This window comes from Limanda limanda, chromosome 15 (genome assembly GCF_963576545.1).
Source record: "Limanda limanda chromosome 15, fLimLim1.1, whole genome shotgun sequence".
Lineage (NCBI taxonomy): Eukaryota > Metazoa > Chordata > Actinopteri > Pleuronectiformes > Pleuronectidae > Limanda > Limanda limanda.
Genome location: NC_083650.1, coordinates 16,180,439 through 16,199,027, shown reverse-complemented (window position 1 = coordinate 16,199,027; position 18,589 = coordinate 16,180,439). Strand labels below are relative to the sequence as shown.

Sequence of the window (18,589 nt, the reverse complement as noted above, 5' to 3'; positions counted from 1 at the left end):
GAAATAACAAGGGAATAGCACACACCTGGCCATGGAAAAGCTGAGCAGCCAATTGTCCAATTACTTTTGGTCCCTTAAAAAGTTTATTTCCTACATCTTTCACCTGATTTGGATGTAAATACCCTCAAATTAAAGCTGAAAGTCTGCACTGAAAGCACATATTGATAGTTTCATTCAAAATCCATTGTGGTGGTGTACAGAGCCAAAATGATGAAAATTGTGTCAATGTCCAAATATTTATGGACCTAACTGTATGTCACATGATGTATTTCACGTGATTGGCGCGGCGCAGCTCAAGTTGCCTGCCAGAACTAGCTCGCCGGCGTCGCCACATTAATATTACGACTTTATTCTCGAAATCTCAGGTACAACATGGTATATTATAGAAAAAAGTAACAAAGTACCTCTTAACTTTCCAGGTTAAGTGGTAATTCATCGCTCAAGTACCGCTACATTCAGATGGAGTTGTGTGACACCAAAACACTCAGACTGTGGATCGAAGAGAAAGACACTCAAAATTTTAAGAAATCTTTGCGGGACTCTAAGAGAAGGGAAGAGAGTAAAACCATCGCTAGGCAAATAGTCAGTGGAGTTGATTACATTCACTCCAAGATGCTCATCCACCTCTATCAAAATAGAGTTTAAGTTACATTTTTAAGTTATATTAGTCTATGTAATACATACGCGATCAAAGAATTGTATTAATTGCCCACCTCATTGTAAAGTTATTATATTTTCCTTATGTTTTTTTTTATCATTTATGTTTCATTTGAACAATGTATTATTATACTTCTCATATTTTATTTACATTTTCTTGACATCATATATACTTTGTTGTGATGCCTAAAGTTTATATTTATATTATTAACGTATTGGTTTTATTATTCATGTTTAATTTGCCTGTTTATTATTACACTGACACTATCATATTTCCTTTGTCCCAGTGTTTGTAAACTATTCAATGTTGAATAAAGTACAAAAACAAAAAAACTGATGAATGTGAAAAGCGTTCATCCGGGGGAAATCGATACTCTGGACATTGAGCTGAGAGGAAAGAGGAAGTGCATGTGTACACGGAGCAGTGAGAGTTGACCACCGGTGAGAAGAACAGCGATTTGTGCTTTGTTTGCTGTGTTTTTTTACCGGAATTTAAGATTGAATTCCGACCGCTGCGTCTATAATGACCGCTGTAAACTACGTAGCTAAGCTTTTGGATTACGCACAGAAAACAGGCTCCAATGTGATTTTTGAAGAGGTGAGCTCCGTGGGACAGGACCATGAGAAGACGTAAGTTTATACAAACGTGTTAGATTAAATCATGACACTATTAGAATATCACGACTTTAAATATACAGCTGCAGAGTTGTCCCAGGTTTTTACTCACAGTTCAAATCATGTAGAGGGAATTCAGATCATCTGGGACACCTCAGCTTCAGTCTGTTTATCTCCCGTTCCAACTAAATCTAGTCAGCAGGACTTTTACTATAAGGTAGCATGGACATCAGATGGCTGAAATCATTTAACTTCATTGGGGTCATGTCACAGAAAGGGTCAATCCTAACAATGACCTCCTGAAGAGATGTAACATATGATCTGCAGTTGTCAGACAGGAGTTAATGGTAAATACAGTCTGTCCCTGTCTGTTTAAACTTGTATCTAGCACATGATCAGTAGCTCTCCAGGACAGATGATCCCAAAAGTATATAGGAGTCTGTCCTGTGGTCGGTAGCCATTGGCTTCATGAAACATGTGAAGAAGACAATATGCTGATCGATGATGATGATGGTCTCTCACCTGCAAGGCCTGTTTGTTCCCTGAGGCGCCCAGATAGAATGTTTTAGATTAATTGTATAGTTTCTTTATTTAAACTAGGATTCTTTATTAAATAAATATGAATTGTAGATGTTAATATGAATTAATGACATTACCATGAATAATATACATTTTGTCATTCATTTTCTCAGTAATTTTTTCATAATGCCTAAAAATTTGTAGTATTTAACTTGTCATGCTTAACGCAAGGTGGTTTAGGCTTTTTTTTTAACAGCATGATACAAGTGTCCCAGATTCTCAAATTCAGGCAGAATTTTCTTAATTGGCTTAAAGAAACACTAAAAGCTGTGTTATGTCTCCTCTGAGTATATGTGGTTAGAAAACTTCTCAAGGAATACAGAAAGGTATAATATGTTGATCCAATGTGTAAAGCAGATTTCAGACTAAATCATATAAGTCAATATTGCAAATTCACCCCATATTGTTTTTCACACATTAATGTGTCCTTTAAATGCAGCAGAAATAGTCTGCTCACTGCCTCTGAATCAATAACATCTTTATTTGTAAAGTCAACAGTGAAGAGTGATGAGGTACATGTGATAGAGGAGTTGCACAAAAAGAAGAGTTCAAGTACCTCAAACTTTATCTGTTTGAATTAAGGAAGCAGGACGATGTTTTTCGTTTGCCTCAGTGCAATGTTACACTTTCAGCTTTTAGACGTAATCATAACTGAACTCTTTTTTCTTTAGTGTTTGAAGAACTCACAGTTGTGACAACAAAGACAATGAGTTCAAATACTAATTCCTAGAGGCAGGAAGTGGTAGCATGTGAACATTTACATAATTTAAACCACTTTCCCAAACCACTAATGCCTTCTCAGGTTAACTAACTTTACTGTCTGACAAAGATTTGACAATTTCTCCATAGATTCACCCAGAGGGTAGTCTGCAACGGTGAGGTGTATCCTGAAGGTGTGGGGAGGACCAAGAAGGAAGCCAAGCATAATGCTGCTGAACATGCCTTGAGAGGCTTGTTGGAGAATGAACCTGCCAGGTGAGTATATCACAGTGGCAATACATGGTTTCATTTTGATGTATCATTAGTGCAAAGTGCTACTTGTTAATTGCAGCAATGTGGTAAATAGCCAGAGTGAGAATGACAACAGCTTTGAAGAGACAAATTTCAAAGGAATTCTCGACCAGCACTGTCTGAAAAAAAACCTCGTCCATAATTACATCCAAGTGAAAAGAAGCGGTCTACCACAGAGTCTCCAGTGAGTACAACTAAACCTACCTCTGTACGCTGATTATACACAACTGAACTGATATAAAGATGGACAACTTCTCCACTTCCTCCGAGAAAAATGAAGCCCAAATATCCCAGATAGGGGCACTGCTGCCATCTGGTGATTTTTATGTTTTTTAGAGGCAGCCTGTGTGTGAAGCTGCTGTTTTAACGTTCCACTGATACACAACAAGGTCAATCACAATCAGTCTCAGTCAATCAGGAAGTTACACCCAGTTTTTTTGAGCATCAAACAATCATTTTAACCAAACTGACCAAGAAAATTATCCCTTGAACAAACAATCAGCTTGGTAAGAATGACCTAAAATTACAAAACCATCTTTGACAAAAACTATATGAGTTTTTAGTTTGGTCCATGTCCCACCCATTTACATGGAGGAGGCAGGATTTATGACCTATACTGAAAGCCTGTCACCAGGGGGCGATAAAAATGATTTGGCTTAACTTTGGGGGACAGTCATGTCTTCCATCTTTATAAACAGTCTATGCTGCCTGTTTGAAAAGTCATTATAGATTCAAGAAAGAAACATTTTGACACATTATGATCTAAATCTAAATATTTCCTCCCTGTCAACGCAGATTCACCTACAAAGTAGTAATTGAAGACAAGGAGTACCCTGAGGGGGAGGGTCATACTATCAAGCAAGCCCAACAAAAAGCTGCTCAGCAGGCCTGGTCTGCTCTTCAAGAGCAGTCCGACTGGGACAGCAAGGTATTCAATAGTTTCTTCTCTCTGTATTATCAAATATAATTAACTAAGAGCCAAGCCAACGGCCCATCTGGCCATGTTAAAGAAAGTGGGGGGGGGGGGAAATCCTGGATCTGCCCGTCTGGATCAAAAATGTAACGTGTTGCTTCCTGGGTCGACAGACATCACAGTTTTTTACAGCAAAATGTAGCTGTGAGAAAGGCTCATATAAACAATGGCAACAGCCTTTTGAATGAAATGGCAAAATCTAATCGAGTATATATATTGTTATGTCAAACACTTTAGGTTTCCTTGAGGTCCACTTTGTCCGAAGATGATGATCCCTCCATGATGTCATCAACTTCAACCTCGACTTCGACTTCGACATCGACCTCGACCTCGACATCAACTTCACTGTAAGCACTTATGGATATTATGGAGTGCAGATTATGGTAAACTACTGTAACTATTTTGTATTTATATATACTGAGCACTAAAGTATTACTTAAATATCGGCATATACTGAGAATTTAAATATATTGAGCGCTAGAGTTTTATTGAAATATCACTATATTCTGAGAAATCTGTGCTTATGTCTGTTATTGTTTTCTGCTAGGGACCCCACAAAGTCGTCACCACAAAGCGAACCAAAGAGTACAAGTGACTCCATAGTATTCATCGACTCATCGAACCCTCACAATAATCAGGTCTGTTCTCTCATATAAAAAAACCCCCTGTAGTGCTTAAAGCAATAGTTTACACTCATCAGGAGTACTACATAAAGAGGGGAAATAGTATTGTCAGAGGAAGAAAGGTTAAATTTCGTCTATGTGTCAGAGACTTGCTTGTGTCACAAGTGGTCATGTGGGTGTCTGCTTTTATATTAAAAGCCTCGATCATAAGGCATTTTTAGATTTTACTGCTTATAAGTCAGTATTAGTAACTATAGTCTGCTGCCACCACTCTAAAAACTTGTGACAGCAGATTCAAAGACAAGCTAAGTTTTCGTATCAGTGATTTACCCTGTTGATAAATTAAAGTGCTGCCACTCAGCTGAAATATAAAATGAACTAATGAATTGCATGTGTTCTTTTGAAGATTTAAATAGTTACACATTATACATTTGTTGATGCATTGCAGGCGTCCTTAAGGTCAACTGTGTCTGAAAGTGATGCACCAACACCATCATCATTGTATGTTTCTTCAGTGACTCTGCTATAAAATAGATTGTAGAGCTTCCAGTAAAAGTAAAGCTTAAGGCTGGTAATGTTATTTTCTGATGAGCCACAGTCACAAAGCATGGCAACAGTTTTAAATGACTTGGTAACGAACCCAACCAAGGATCAGGTCTTTCCGTTATCGCTCTAAAACTGTACATATAATATACTGTACAGCCTGTTAGCTTGTTTTTGACAATATAAGGAAAAACTTCCTGTAAATGCAGTGCCACGACCAATTGTGATCTCACCTTATCAATAGACCATAGTCACACTGTGTCTCACAGCAGAGTCACTGAAGAAACGTACAGAGATGATGGTGTTGGTGCATCACTTTCAGACACAGTTGACCTTAAGGACGCCTGCAATGCATCAACAAATGTATAAGGTGTTACTATTTGAAACCTTCAAAAGAACACATGCAATTCATTAGTTAATTTTATATAATGATTCATAGTTAAATATCAATGCACATCTTTATACATTTATGTAGGCTGTAGATAAAGCTCTGAGCTTGTTGTCACTATAAAATGGCGGCCTTGTGAATATGGTCTCGCGCGGGAGCAGCATTGTATCATACCTGAGGCTTAAAGCTGTTGTATTATGAGGAAAATAAAAATAATATATATACAGCCAACGTTCAGTTGAAATAGTATTTGACAAATCTACAAATCTAACCACAGCCAAGGAGCCAGCAGCAAAGCTTGCACATCACGAGATATGTGACAGTAAAGCTACAGAGGTAAGAACTGACTCACTTTAGAAGACCAAGTTACAGTGTTTGGAAAGTGCAGAGAGAAGAAAGGGATTGAAATGCCTGTTCATGAATGTAACTATCTTTGCACACCAAGTCTGTATTTCCATCCAAAATTGCACTCATTTAAAAATACATACAACCTCCTGTTGTGTCAGTGACACACAGATTCCTCCTTCATTAAAGAGAGTTGTCTAAGAAATTATTTCACTGAGATTTCCCTGTCTCCAGTTTGTACTCTGTTGCTATGATAAAGGCTGATAATACAGTCCATGTTTGTATAGTTTTGCATCAAACTGGACCACTGACATTCATAAATAGACTTGGAAGTGTGGGGATAATTTGGCTGCTTCTTGATCAGAAGATGAAATCCTCTTTGTTCCTGACATCTTCTCAGGATTGAAAGGACCCAATGTTTTTGTTTTCTTTTTCAAGAAAAGAGAGGATCATCATCCTCGGTGCTCGAAAAATCCATTTTATCACAAACTTCAGACTTCTAAAGCAAATACAACTGAGCGAGTGAACATTTTTATTGGATAACAGATGCATAGGAAATACACAGACTTGGTGTGCAAAGATCTTATTACTGTTATAAATGTGTTCAAGGTTTTTTAAATGTTGGACAGACTCCGTTCATTGAATCATAATTGAAAACACTCTTTTTATTTCCAAGACTGGAGATGAGAAATATGGTGGCACATCAAGCCAGCAAAATGAGGAATCCAAACAAGATTTGTCAGAAATCTGGTGAGAGCAAATTGTTTTGTTTCATTCTGCTTCTGTTCTGTTGTGAAACGTTTCTAATTAGTGTCCGATTGTCTTGGTATTACAGTGATAAGACCAACAGCCTTAGTGTAAAGGCACAAGGTGGAAACTTCATTGGCATTGTCAACCAGTACTGTCAGAAAACACAGCGCTCCCACACTTACGTCTTAGAAAAAAGATGCGGTGAAGCACACAGCCCCCAGTGAGTACGCCTGAACCTCAGTAACAGGAATACACACTACACACACTATGAAATCTTAACACAACAATCTAAACATTTCCATCCTGCCTGCACAGATTTTTCTACAAGTTAATGATCGACAACAAGGAGTACCCTGTGGGTGAGGGGAAGAATGTGAAAGAAGCCAAACAAAATGCAGCTCGGCTGGCCTGGGCTGCTCTTCAAGAGCAGACCGACTACGACAGCAAGGTTTTCATTCATTCATTAGTTTATGTAGAATATGATAGATTATGGTTTTTATTTGCCACTTACTGCATGTACTTATTTTATGCTTGACCTTGTTAACTTATTTATTAATGTGATCTGGTGAAGCTTAAATAATGAGTGAGTATTAGGGCCATATGAAGAAAAAAATATATAGAGATTTTGTGAATAAAGAAATATAAGAATAAAGACATAATTGAGAATAAGGTTGATAATAGTAAAGTTATGTCCTGGGGAGGCAGGTTAAGGATAAGATTTTGGTCAAACAGACAGAATACACTCGATACCTTTAATTAAATTCATAGTGTATAGAGTCTTCACTACGCACAGTATGAGTCTCGACTGACATGGATATTAACTGCAACTTGATTGGACTGGTCCATCTGGCAAAGCTGGAGATCCTCTGACAGACTGTCGCTGAGGCTACTCGACATTGTGGAGGACATACACACTTCCAAAACCATCCATTTTAAATGCATATCTTATATTTACTTTATCCTCTCAGGTTGCTCTGGAAAACAAGGGTAGGGCCGATAGAGTGAGTAACACACCAACCAAGTCCAGGTAAGAAGGCAAGGGATTGTGATGTACACATTTTATTTTCTTGTATTTGGTGTAGAGTCATGTTCAAGACATTACTGTGTTGTTTTTACTATCATGGTTAAACATTTTAAAACCTCTACAGATTTACATCACTGTTTGATTCCATAAAGTATCTTGGGGGAGGAGCCTTTGGTCGGGTGTACGAAGTAAGACAAATGCTGCCCGACAAGAAGTATGCCGTCAAGATTGTCCGTGGCAAAAAGTAAGTTGCAACTCTTCAGTGCAGTGTACATATTTGTTCAAGTATCTTTTCAGTAACTGATTCACAAGGATTCTTTTCTTAAATGAAAATTTGCAGAAAAGCTCTGCAAGAGTGTTACGGCTCCAGGATGTTAGCTTGCTACGTCTAGGGGGGGAGTAGGGGAACCATAACACATGTTACTGTTAGGCTGACTCGGAGAACAACAAAAACAGGGCACAACAGCAAACTGGATCAGTAAGTGTGTTTTATTTAGCCAGCGATCCGCCAAGGGGAATAGGGAACTATAAGCGGAGCCAAAGCAAAGAAAACAAGATAACGTGACAACTAACTAGTGCACACATACAACCTAGCTAATACATACAGAGGGTGGCCCCGCTCCTAACCTGATGTGATAACAGAGTATGGTCTACGTGATGGCAGTGTAAACCCAAGGGTGTCTTACCTATTCACCTAAACCCCGGTGGCATCTCACAAACAAAAAGCAACAGCTCCACACAGCCCACACACAGGCAGACAATGGCCTCTCTCCATGGAGACAAAACAGGTGCAAGTTATCAAGGCCTGACGACACTAATTGGCCAACAGACAGCTCCCAGATTGGACAGGGGGTTGGACGATGGTGGAGGAACAGCCAATGGTGTGAGACCTGCAGAGAATGAGAGGGGAGACACAGGAAAACAACCACACACGTAACACCCCCACCCATAAGAGCAAACATCACACACGAGAAAGGGCATCCGCACACATATTCTCGGAGCCCTTCTTGTGACGAATCACCAGGTTGTACCCCTGCACAATCAGCGCCCACCGCATGAGGCGCTGGTTCTGATTATACATCCGGTGGAGAAAAACCAGCGGATTGTGATCCGTGTAGACCACAATTGGCCTAGAACTCGATCCCAAATAAACTTCAAAAAACTGGAGTGCCATCAGCAAAGCCAGAGCTTCCTGCTCAATAGTAGAGTACCGTGTCTGGCACTCATTGAACTTCCGTGAGAAGTAGCAGACCGGATGGTCCAGCCCGTTGGAATCCTCCTGGATAAGAACGGCACCGGCACCTACATTGCATGCGTCTACCTCCATCTTGAATGGCTTCTCAAAGTCAGGAGCCACCAGAACAGGGGTACTACATAGCAGAGTCTTAACAGAAACAAAAGCGTGTTGGCAATCTGGAGACCACGCAAACGGGACCAAGGGGCTCAGCAGACTAGTCAGAGGGGCGACAACAGAGGAAAAATTCCTACAGAACCCACGATAATACCCAGCCATACCCAAGAAGCGGCGCAGCTCACGCCGGGTGATGGGCACTGGGAAGGCAGTGATAGCAGTCACCTTAGCCTCCACGGGGCGCACCTCACCACCCCCAACCTGTTTACCAAGGTAAGTAACGGTAGCCCTACCAAACTCACATTTTGCCAAATTCAGCGTCAAGGAAGCCCTCGCCAAACGCTGGAACACTGTTGTCAAGGTATCTACATGAGCAGCCCAATCAGACGAATACACAACTACATCATCGAGGTAAGCAGCACAGTGTGGGACGTCAGCTAAAACAATATTCACTAAGCGCTGGAAAGTGGCAGGTGCATTCCGCATCCCAAACGCCATCACTGAGTACTGCTGAAACTTGTCTGGAGTGACAAATGCGGAGATCTCCGAAGCACGAGCAGTAAGTGGGACTTGCCAATATCCCTTTAACAGATCCAGCTTTGTCACATACCGGGCAGACCCAATGGTGTCCACACAATCATCAATACGCGGCAACGGGTACGAGTCAGGAACCGTGACTGCGTTCACCTTCCTATAATCCGTACAGAAACGGAACGTGCCATCAGGCTTGGGTACCAAGAGGCATGGTGAACTCCAAGGACTAGAGCTCGAAGACGCCAGACTATTCTCTACTAAATAAGACACCTCCTGCGACATGATCAACCTTTTCGTAGCGTTAATGCGGTATGGATGCTGCTTGATAGGTGCTGCACCTCCCACATCTATATCATGCTTCAAAACGTTGGTCAGGGAAGGAACATCACCGAACAGACAAGGGAACCCACGTATTAGGGCTACCATGTCAGCCCTACGTTCCTCATCCAGATAGGCCAGATGCGAGTCCAGAGATGACAGCATCCGAGAGTTCAACAACCGAGGGGTCTGTTGAGGAGCACTCCGCAACTCCAATCCATCCTCGTCACCCTCAGGAACCTGGTAGGAGCCTGGAACCAATACAGCTGGAACGGCAGACTTGACTGTGGGACCCGTAGACCCTTCTACGGAGTCCTCAGGAGGAGTAACTTTTGCATGATACAACTTAAGCATGTTAACATGGCAAACTCTTGTCTTGCGCCTCCGATCTGGGGTCTGTATAACATAATCTGTGTCACTCAACTTCCGTCCCACACAATAAGGACCGGAGAAACGGGCAGAGAGGGAGGATCCGGGAATGGGAAGCAGAACTAGAACCTGGTCACCCGTCTGCAGTGAACGTGGGACAGCCTTCTCATCAAAGTGACGCTTCATCCGCTTCTGTGAGGCGGACAGAGCTTCCCTAGCGAGGGCACAGGCACTGTGCAACCGTTCACGGAACCGGCTCACATAAGTTAACACATTTTGAGAAGAAGCACTACCCGAGATAAGCTGGTCTTTCAGAACTCTGAGAGGGCCGCGTACCGTATGTCCAAAAACAAGGTCAGCCGGACTAAACCCTAAGGACTCCTGAACGATCTCACGAACCGCAAACAAGGCAAAAGGAACACCCTCATCCCAGTCTCTCCCGGTCTCGAGACAGTACTTTCGCAGTATGGATTTAAGCGTTTGGTGCCAACGTTCGAGAGCACCCTGAGACTCAGGGTGGTAGGCACTGGAAACTCTGTGTGTAATAGACAAAGATGTCAGCACCTGCTCAAAAAGGTTAGAAAGGAAATTACTTCCTTGATCAGTTTGCACCACTTTCGGGAGCCCAAACGTCGAGAAAAACTTAACCAAAGCCTTGACCACTGCCTGAGCAGTGATTTTCCGAAGGGGAATAGCCTCAGGATACCGTGTAGCAACACACATAATCGTCAATAAAAACTGGTTACCAGTCTTAGACTTAGGCAATGGGCCAACACAATCAACTAACACGTGCTCAAAAGGCTCACCTAACGCGGGTATCGGACAGAGAGGAGCGGGTGGAATAACCTGGTTTGGTTTTCCTGTGACCTGACAGGTATGACAAGTACGACAGAATGCAGCTACATCACGTTTCAGTCCAGGCCAAAAGAAGTGCCTTAGAATCCTGTCATAGGTTTTCGTGATACCTAAATGACCAGACCATACGTGACTATGAGCAAGTGATAGAATATCCTGTCGATATGCAACAGGCACTACAATCTGATAGATCACACTCCAGTCACGTTCTGAATCAAGAGATGAAGTCCACTTACGCATGAGAAGAGCATTATCTAGGAAGTAACCCACCTTACCGTCGATATCCCCACCCGGAGTAACAGCCTTCCCATAACACTGCTCCAGTGTAGAATCTATCTTTTGCATAGCAACCAGCTTATCACGAGTTATCGGTAGAGGCAATGGGTCGAGACTAAGGCCAGCACTCTCAACGGCACTGTTCTTATCAGGCTGTGGAGGGGGCACAGAGGTAGAACCAGTAACCTCATTTACGTCCCCCACTGGGACAAGAAAGGAGTCAGACAGGTCAACCACATTACTCAATGGTCGGGACTGCGCCCGTGTAACAGCCCCCACCGGAAAAATCCCAGGGAATCTCTCGGCTAACTCATCCTCAGCGTTAGCTTCGGGACAGTCCAATACCTCCAACATAGGCAGCACTCTGCCTCCAGCAATATCATTGCCCATGATAAACTGAACGCCTTTTACCGGCAGGTTATGACATACCCCGACTTTGAAAATTCCACTGACTAAATCACATTTTAAATGTATCAGGTGCAAGGGGACTGGCACAAATCCCATCTCTATGCCCTGAACCAAAACACTGGAACCACAGAATGAATCACCTGACAATGGCACTGCATCAGAGAGGATAAACGACTGGGCCGCCCCAGTGTCACGGAGAATCTGAACCTTTTGCTGTTCCTTTGGATCACCGGTCAGTGACACAAGACCACTCAAAATGAATGGTTTGTAGCTGGGGTCAGGAAGGTCAGAAATGCACACATTCGGCATAACTGCCACAGAGCGAGAAACTGTACTTATCAACCCAACCCCCTTTTGTTGTTGAACGGGCGGTGGATGATTTCTCATACGAAGCTGACAGTCAGCAATTAAATGGCCAAATTCATGACAATAATAACACTCCCGTTCCTCCCTAGAACGTAAAGGTAGCGAAACTGACCTGCGAAACTGAGTGGTTGGAGAGGTAGAGAACGAATGAGCGGGCTTGTGGGTGAGTACAAACTCGTCCGCTAATACAGCTGCCTGGGACATTGACACCACTTTTTGCTCATTCAAGTATGTTACTATACGTTCTGATACACTATTCTTGAATTCCTCCAGCAGGACTAATTCTCGAAGAGAGGAAAAATCTGTAGTTTTAGTGGCGGTGCACCACCGATCAAACAAGGTGGCCTTCTCTCGAGCAAACTCCATGAAAGTACGATCAGGAGACTTTTTGCAACTCCTAAATTTTTGTCTATATGCCTCAGGTACTAACTCATACGCACGAAGAACAGTGGTTTTAACAATTTCGTAATCTAGACTGTCCGCCAACGAAATGGACGCCAACACCTCCTGAGCTTTACCAGTTAGTTTACACTGAAGCAAGAGGGGCCACACCTCTTTAGGCCACTGCATAGAAACTGCGATGCGTTCAAACACACCAAAATAAGAATCGATTTCCGATTCCCGGAACTGCGGAACCAACGCCATTTGTTTAGTCACATCCAATGTGCAAAATGAGCTAGCTAGTGGAGAAGAGAGGGTGGTTTGGGGTGAACGTGCTGCACTTGCAGCCTCCAATTCCAACCTCCGTAGTTTCACCTCCTTCTCTGCCTCAATCCGTCGGATCTCCAGATGGTGCTCACGCTCAGCTTGCCTCTCTCCACGCTCAGCCTCCATTTGCAAGCGGGCCAACCTTACTTTCAGACGGGCGTCCTGAGACGACATTAATAAAGTAGGTGACAACGGATTAAAGCGTGGTAAGGTAGCGGGTGGCTTAGCCTCTGCCCCAGCCTGCATGTCCTCCCTATCATCACTACAAGGAGAAGCCGCATTCACACCAAGCACCTCCTTGCCCACCAGCATATCCACGACACACTCCTTAAGTCTCGCTTTGAGCAGGGTCCCCTGAACTGGAAACTCAAAATGAGCCGCTATGGCATATAAATCAGCCTTCCGGCATCTGTCAATTCGATCCATAGACGGATCAGCCAAAAAGACACCCAACTCAAAAGCCTCCATAACGAGCCCTACAAAAAAAACTACTGCCTATCTTATACACACAAACCAGCTACACTATGTGCACACCTGCATCGAACACCTCTAAGCCAGCCCGACGTGGAGTCCTACAATGAGGATCCCGGATGAGCCCCCAAATATGTTACGGCTCCAGGATGTTAGCTTGCTACGTCTAGGGGGGGAGTAGGGGAACCATAACACATGTTACTGTTAGGCTGACTCGGAGAACAACAAAAACAGGGCACAACAGCAAACTGGATCAGTAAGTGTGTTTTATTTAGCCAGCGATCCGCCAAGGGGAATAGGGAACTATAAGCGGAGCCAAAGCAAAGAAAACAAGATAACGTGACAACTAACTAGTGCACACATACAACCTAGCTAATACATACAGAGGGTGGCCCCGCTCCTAACCTGATGTGATAACAGAGTATGGTCTACGTGATGGCAGTGTAAACCCAAGGGTGTCTTACCTATTCACCTAAACCCCGGTGGCATCTCACAAACAAAAAGCAACAGCTCCACACAGCCCACACACAGGCAGACAATGGCCTCTCTCCATGGAGACAAAACAGGTGCAAGTTATCAAGGCCTGACGACACTAATTGGCCAACAGACAGCTCCCAGATTGGACAGGGGGTTGGACGATGGTGGAGGAACAGCCAATGGTGTGAGACCTGCAGAGAATGAGAGGGGAGACACAGGAAAACAACCACACACGTAACAAAGAGGTTAAGGCATTATCAGACCTTCTTCACCACAACATTGTGCGATACTACTCTTGTTGGATGGAAGATATAGGTTACATGCAGAACAGTTCAGCAGACAGCAGCTCTTCTCAGTAAGTCTCATCCACTAATACGTACTCTTTTTATTTACTAAAAATGTATGTATGACATTGCACCAAATATTTTTTGTTTCCTATCAGGGAATCATCGCCAGAGTTCCTTTACATTCAAATGGAGTTGTGTGGCTTAAAAACACTTAGACACTGGATAAAAGAGAGGAATACGAGAACTCTGCCAGACTCCAACAGACGATATGAGAGTCTAACCATCGCTCAACAAATTGTCAGTGGAGTCGAGTACATTCACTCCAAAGTACTCATCCACAGGGATCTGAAGGTCAGACAAAGTTCTTCTGTCTTTAAATGACTAGTACAGGCATTGGAGATGTGTGATTCATGTACCATTGATATGTTTTTGTGTACTTCCACTTACATCCCACACATTACAGATATATATTGAAGCAAGTTATTTTATTTACCATTTGTGGCTGTCTTAGAATTAAAATTCTCAGGTTGTGTTTGTCTCTTTCATTTTATTGCTGTGCCTGGATTTGTGTTATTCGTTATATAAGGCTGAGTTTCTCAGACCATATTTTATGAAACAGTTCAACATTTACACACCAGGTTTTTATTCTTGGCTAGATGCAGAAAATGAAGTATCAGACAGGGAATCCATCGAGCAGTTAAGACTCTTCACTCTTTCAGGCTCATGCATGCCATGATTTGAGAGTCATTATTTTGTATTGATCATCTATGTCATCGTCATTATAAGTAGAACGGCACTCTGAACCTCTTTGATGGAGGTAATTACACATCATTGAAGGAGCTTGATGTTGATTGCTGTATTAATTGCTGCTTTTTCTTTCCAATGGTTAGCCTGCCAACATCATGTTTGGACTGGATGGAGCAGTGAAGATTGGAGACTTTGGTCTGGTCACTGCTGATGATGTCGACGATGAAAACCCAATGGAGAGAACTACCAAATCAGGAACCCTTTTTTACATGGCTCCCGAACAAGTGAGATGGCTTTGATTTTCCTGTATTATTGGTTTAAAATTCATCCAATGCTCCCATCCTGTACTAATTCTGTTATACAACACCCTCATCCCTCATATAAAACACAAGCTTACATCAAATTCAGTTATTGTATTTCCCTACACAGACTGAGTCAGTGATGTTGAGATCAGGTCTCTGTGGTTGCTGGTGGTTTTGCATGATAGATAAGCATCTAATCTAAACATCTAATGTGTCCAAAGCACACACACACACAGTAGGGTATTTCTATATCACCTGTCTCATCCTGTCTTCAGATGCCAAATGAATAACTGTTCTATCGAGACAGTTAATCTGCTTCACCAGGTCTCACTGTCACCTGTCTTCACTGGAGGCAGTGAGAATTGTGACATAAAGAAAAAGTATACGTCTAATTTTCAAGCTCCTGATTACTGTCGAATTTACTCTCATTTACAAACCATCATACTGACAACAGGGACCAAAAACCCAGTATGATACAATACAACAGGTCCAGATAGAGAACAAAATTATAAATATATATATACAGTATATATGTATATATATATATATATATATATATATTTGGCATATAATTTATATATATATATATATATATATATTAGATGAATCAACAATCAAGAAAATATAATGCAATAGTATTTCAACAATACAATAATAAAAAATGAATGCTTTTAATGTGTATCCTAAAATAAATTGTTCAAATTTAGAAATAAATTTTATAAAAAATTTAGAGTTTTGTTACACTTTTTCTTTTTGATAAAAAATGTATTTGCTCATCGAAATTCATAGATTTGATTTGCCAAGTGGCACCACATCAGATGATTTACCACGATTGCAATAGGTTTATCACAATTTCACAATTCTCAGTGATTCATCAGTTATAGGTCCGGATCCAGATAGGACAGCATCAGGGTCTTTGTCACAAACATTCAACCTCTGACCCCAAAAAGGAAAGGTGCCAGAGTCTCGGGACCCCCATATTTTTAGTTACAATTAAGCTAAAATTTACATTTTCAAATTGTTTCTGGAAATCATCTTGTCATAAGCTGATATATTCTAGAGGCCTGTAGAGGTAGTTACACCTTACTATGTGTTTTCCTTTGAATTCTCATTCATCATTATATAAGGAGACTAAGATGAGTCCAGAGTGCAAACAGTTAAAGCTTTATACATTCAAAATTTAAGAATTGAAGACAAACAATAGGAAACTATTTAAAGCAGTTAAATAGTTTGAAGTTGGCATGTAAATTGAATTTATATTATATCAGCCAAAAAAATAAAATAAAAATTGTTATAATTGAGAAAAGAGAAAAATTAAATGAAATCAAAATAGAAATCAGAATAGTCAGTAGTGAGTCAGTAACTTATGAAATAACATTTTAATATAAATGCAATATCTTATTACTGTGTTTTTATGTGACCACACAAGCTTGGGCACAAATATGACCGGAAGGTGGACATATTCGCCTTTGGGCTGATATACTTTGAACTCCTCTGGAAACTCGCTACTGGCCATGAAAGAGTGGAGGTGAGTCGTCAATGTCCCGAATATTATTATTAAAGTGTTGCCAGATAAAATCATGACACAGGCCAATGTCGCTGCTTAGGGCGGTTAATGTTTATCTTATTTAATCTTTCCTGCTTTTATTTGTAATGTTCAACAGAGAATTATTATTTCAATTATCACAATATCCCAAGTTTGGTAACTTGCCTATTCATTCTTTTAATCACTGCATAAACCAGGTTTTCGAAAATGCCAGATATCAGAAGTTCCCCGAAGAGTTTCCACTTTCTTTTTTTCAAGAGGTAATTATCCATATTTATTTTATTCTTCTTCATTCATCACATGAAGCAGTGTTTCCCTGAGGTTGTGAGTTAGCCATGATGGTCAGCAACAGAGGAGCAGGGAGGCTGACACATAATATGATGACAGTAGTGTAAAATATCAAGCAGCACACAACAGTGTTATGAGAAGAGTTTAGAAATGCTGCAGCAGGACAGCATTTCTTGGTTGAACAACATTAAACCTTTTACTTCTGCTGTTTGTTTGTTTTTCTCCAGGAACAAATAGTGAGGTCAATGCTGTGTAAGGAGCCAAAACAACGACCTGACGCAAGTGCTCTAAAGGCAGAGCTGGAAAAGTTGGCCCACACTCTCAACCCTTAAAAAGTAAACATCAGCAAAATGTAACAGTCTGACAGTCACACACGCAGGAGGTTATAAACATCTGTCTCCTCTGATTTTACCTTTTGATGTTTTATGATTTTGTTGGCAAACGGCTGATTGTTATTGTGCTTTAACCTGATATCTGCAGCCTACAAACTATTCATACTCAACTACCTATCTTCTATGTTATGTAAAAGCATTTTAAATCATGACAGCCATTGCTTTGTATTGATTATCATAAGGGGCAAATAAAATTGTGGTTATCTATTTGTTATCTGTCTATCTGCTATCATGATTGTAGGAGCCATAAATATATTAAGTTAAAGAAGAATATTATTATTATTATTTTGGTTATGATACAATGTGTGATGTAATACATTTTCACAGATTTCAGTGATTTTTTGATTAGTGTGTCATACAGAATATTGGTCCGGACCTCAGCCTCTCAACGACACATTTGTTTTCTTGTAGCTTAAATGGTTATATAAAGTTTTCACTTTGTATGTAGACAACTGACAGCCGTCTCTCCAGGTGGCATACGGCTACACTATGTAAAAACATCAGTTTATTTGAAAAACACAAGGCCAAAAAAAAAAAATGTTGGACAATACCAGACACCCGAAATGTACCCTCATGAAGGTTTTTTTCATTTTACATTACATAAGGACTCGTTTTCCTTACGAGGACAAAGAGCATGATTGCAAAAGTCATGACATTTTAAGTAAGGTAAGGTTAAGGGTAAGGGTGAGGCAGCTAATGAGTCAATGTAAAATACTCTGAAGTCATGGAGACAGGTATTACTCATGTTGTGGGGACCTAGATCTTTTTACAGTCAGCTTATGGGGACATGTCTTCCTAATGGAGACAAAAAGCACAATCCCCATAATGAAAAAGGTTAATTTTAAGCTGAAGACATGTTTCAATGTTAGTTTAAGGTTTGGCTTAAACAAGTAGTAACTATGGTTAAGGTAAGTGTCCAGGAAGTGTGTAATGTCCTCAGAAGGTATGGAGACATTCATTTGTGGCAGTGTGTGTGTGTGTGTGTGTGTGTGTGTCCAACCTGGAATTACCATGTGGATGCAGTAGGTGCAGTTGCAAGATGGTTTGTAGTTGAAACTTGGATACAGTGAGTCAGGAGTACAGAGACACATCCCACTGGAATGAGGCTCGTTTTGTTCTGTGCCATGAACAGCTAATTTGACCAGTTAACACTCAGTGGAAGTTGGGTGATGCAGCAGGACATAGCCCCTTACAACCTAGTTACTCTACCACAGAATCACCTTTTGGAGTCAGAACCTCGACCTTAACAGAGCAGAGATGATGTGAAATGACATCCAGAGTATTCTGTAGGAAGAATGATCCAACAGTCCTCCTGATCACTGTGCAGGTCTGATCCACAGCTAGAGATCAACCTTTTTTTTTTTGATGTTGCTGCCAATAGTAGTT

General features: G+C 41.2%; 2 protein-coding genes across 2 annotated transcripts; one reads left to right on the top strand and one right to left on the bottom strand.

Moving 5' to 3' along the window:
* The first annotated feature begins 1,057 nt into the window (after window positions 1-1,057).
* LOC133021033 (interferon-induced, double-stranded RNA-activated protein kinase-like) lies at window positions 1,058-17,417 on the top strand. The gene is made up of 20 exons (XM_061087803.1): window positions 1,058-1,287; window positions 2,701-2,826; window positions 2,903-3,046; window positions 3,658-3,790; window positions 4,073-4,182; window positions 4,383-4,473; window positions 6,411-6,484; window positions 6,570-6,704; window positions 6,800-6,932; window positions 7,453-7,511; window positions 7,633-7,752; window positions 7,849-7,881; window positions 8,928-9,132; window positions 9,178-9,270; window positions 13,860-13,996; window positions 14,084-14,279; window positions 14,819-14,959; window positions 16,407-16,505; window positions 16,721-16,783; window positions 17,039-17,417. The coding sequence occupies exons 1-20, from the start codon at window positions 1,181-1,183 to the stop codon at window positions 17,141-17,143; spliced, it is 2,304 nt and encodes a 767-aa protein (XP_060943786.1). The 5' UTR covers window positions 1,058-1,180; the 3' UTR covers window positions 17,144-17,417.
* LOC133020311 (uncharacterized) lies at window positions 7,861-13,151 on the bottom strand. The gene is made up of 2 exons (XM_061086824.1): window positions 8,195-13,151; window positions 7,861-7,896 (listed from the first exon to the last, which is right to left on the bottom strand). The coding sequence occupies exon 1, from the start codon at window positions 13,117-13,119 to the stop codon at window positions 8,470-8,472; it is 4,650 nt and encodes a 1,549-aa protein (XP_060942807.1). The 5' UTR covers window positions 13,120-13,151; the 3' UTR covers window positions 7,861-7,896; window positions 8,195-8,469.
* Window positions 17,418-18,589: the final 1,172 nt, after the last annotated feature.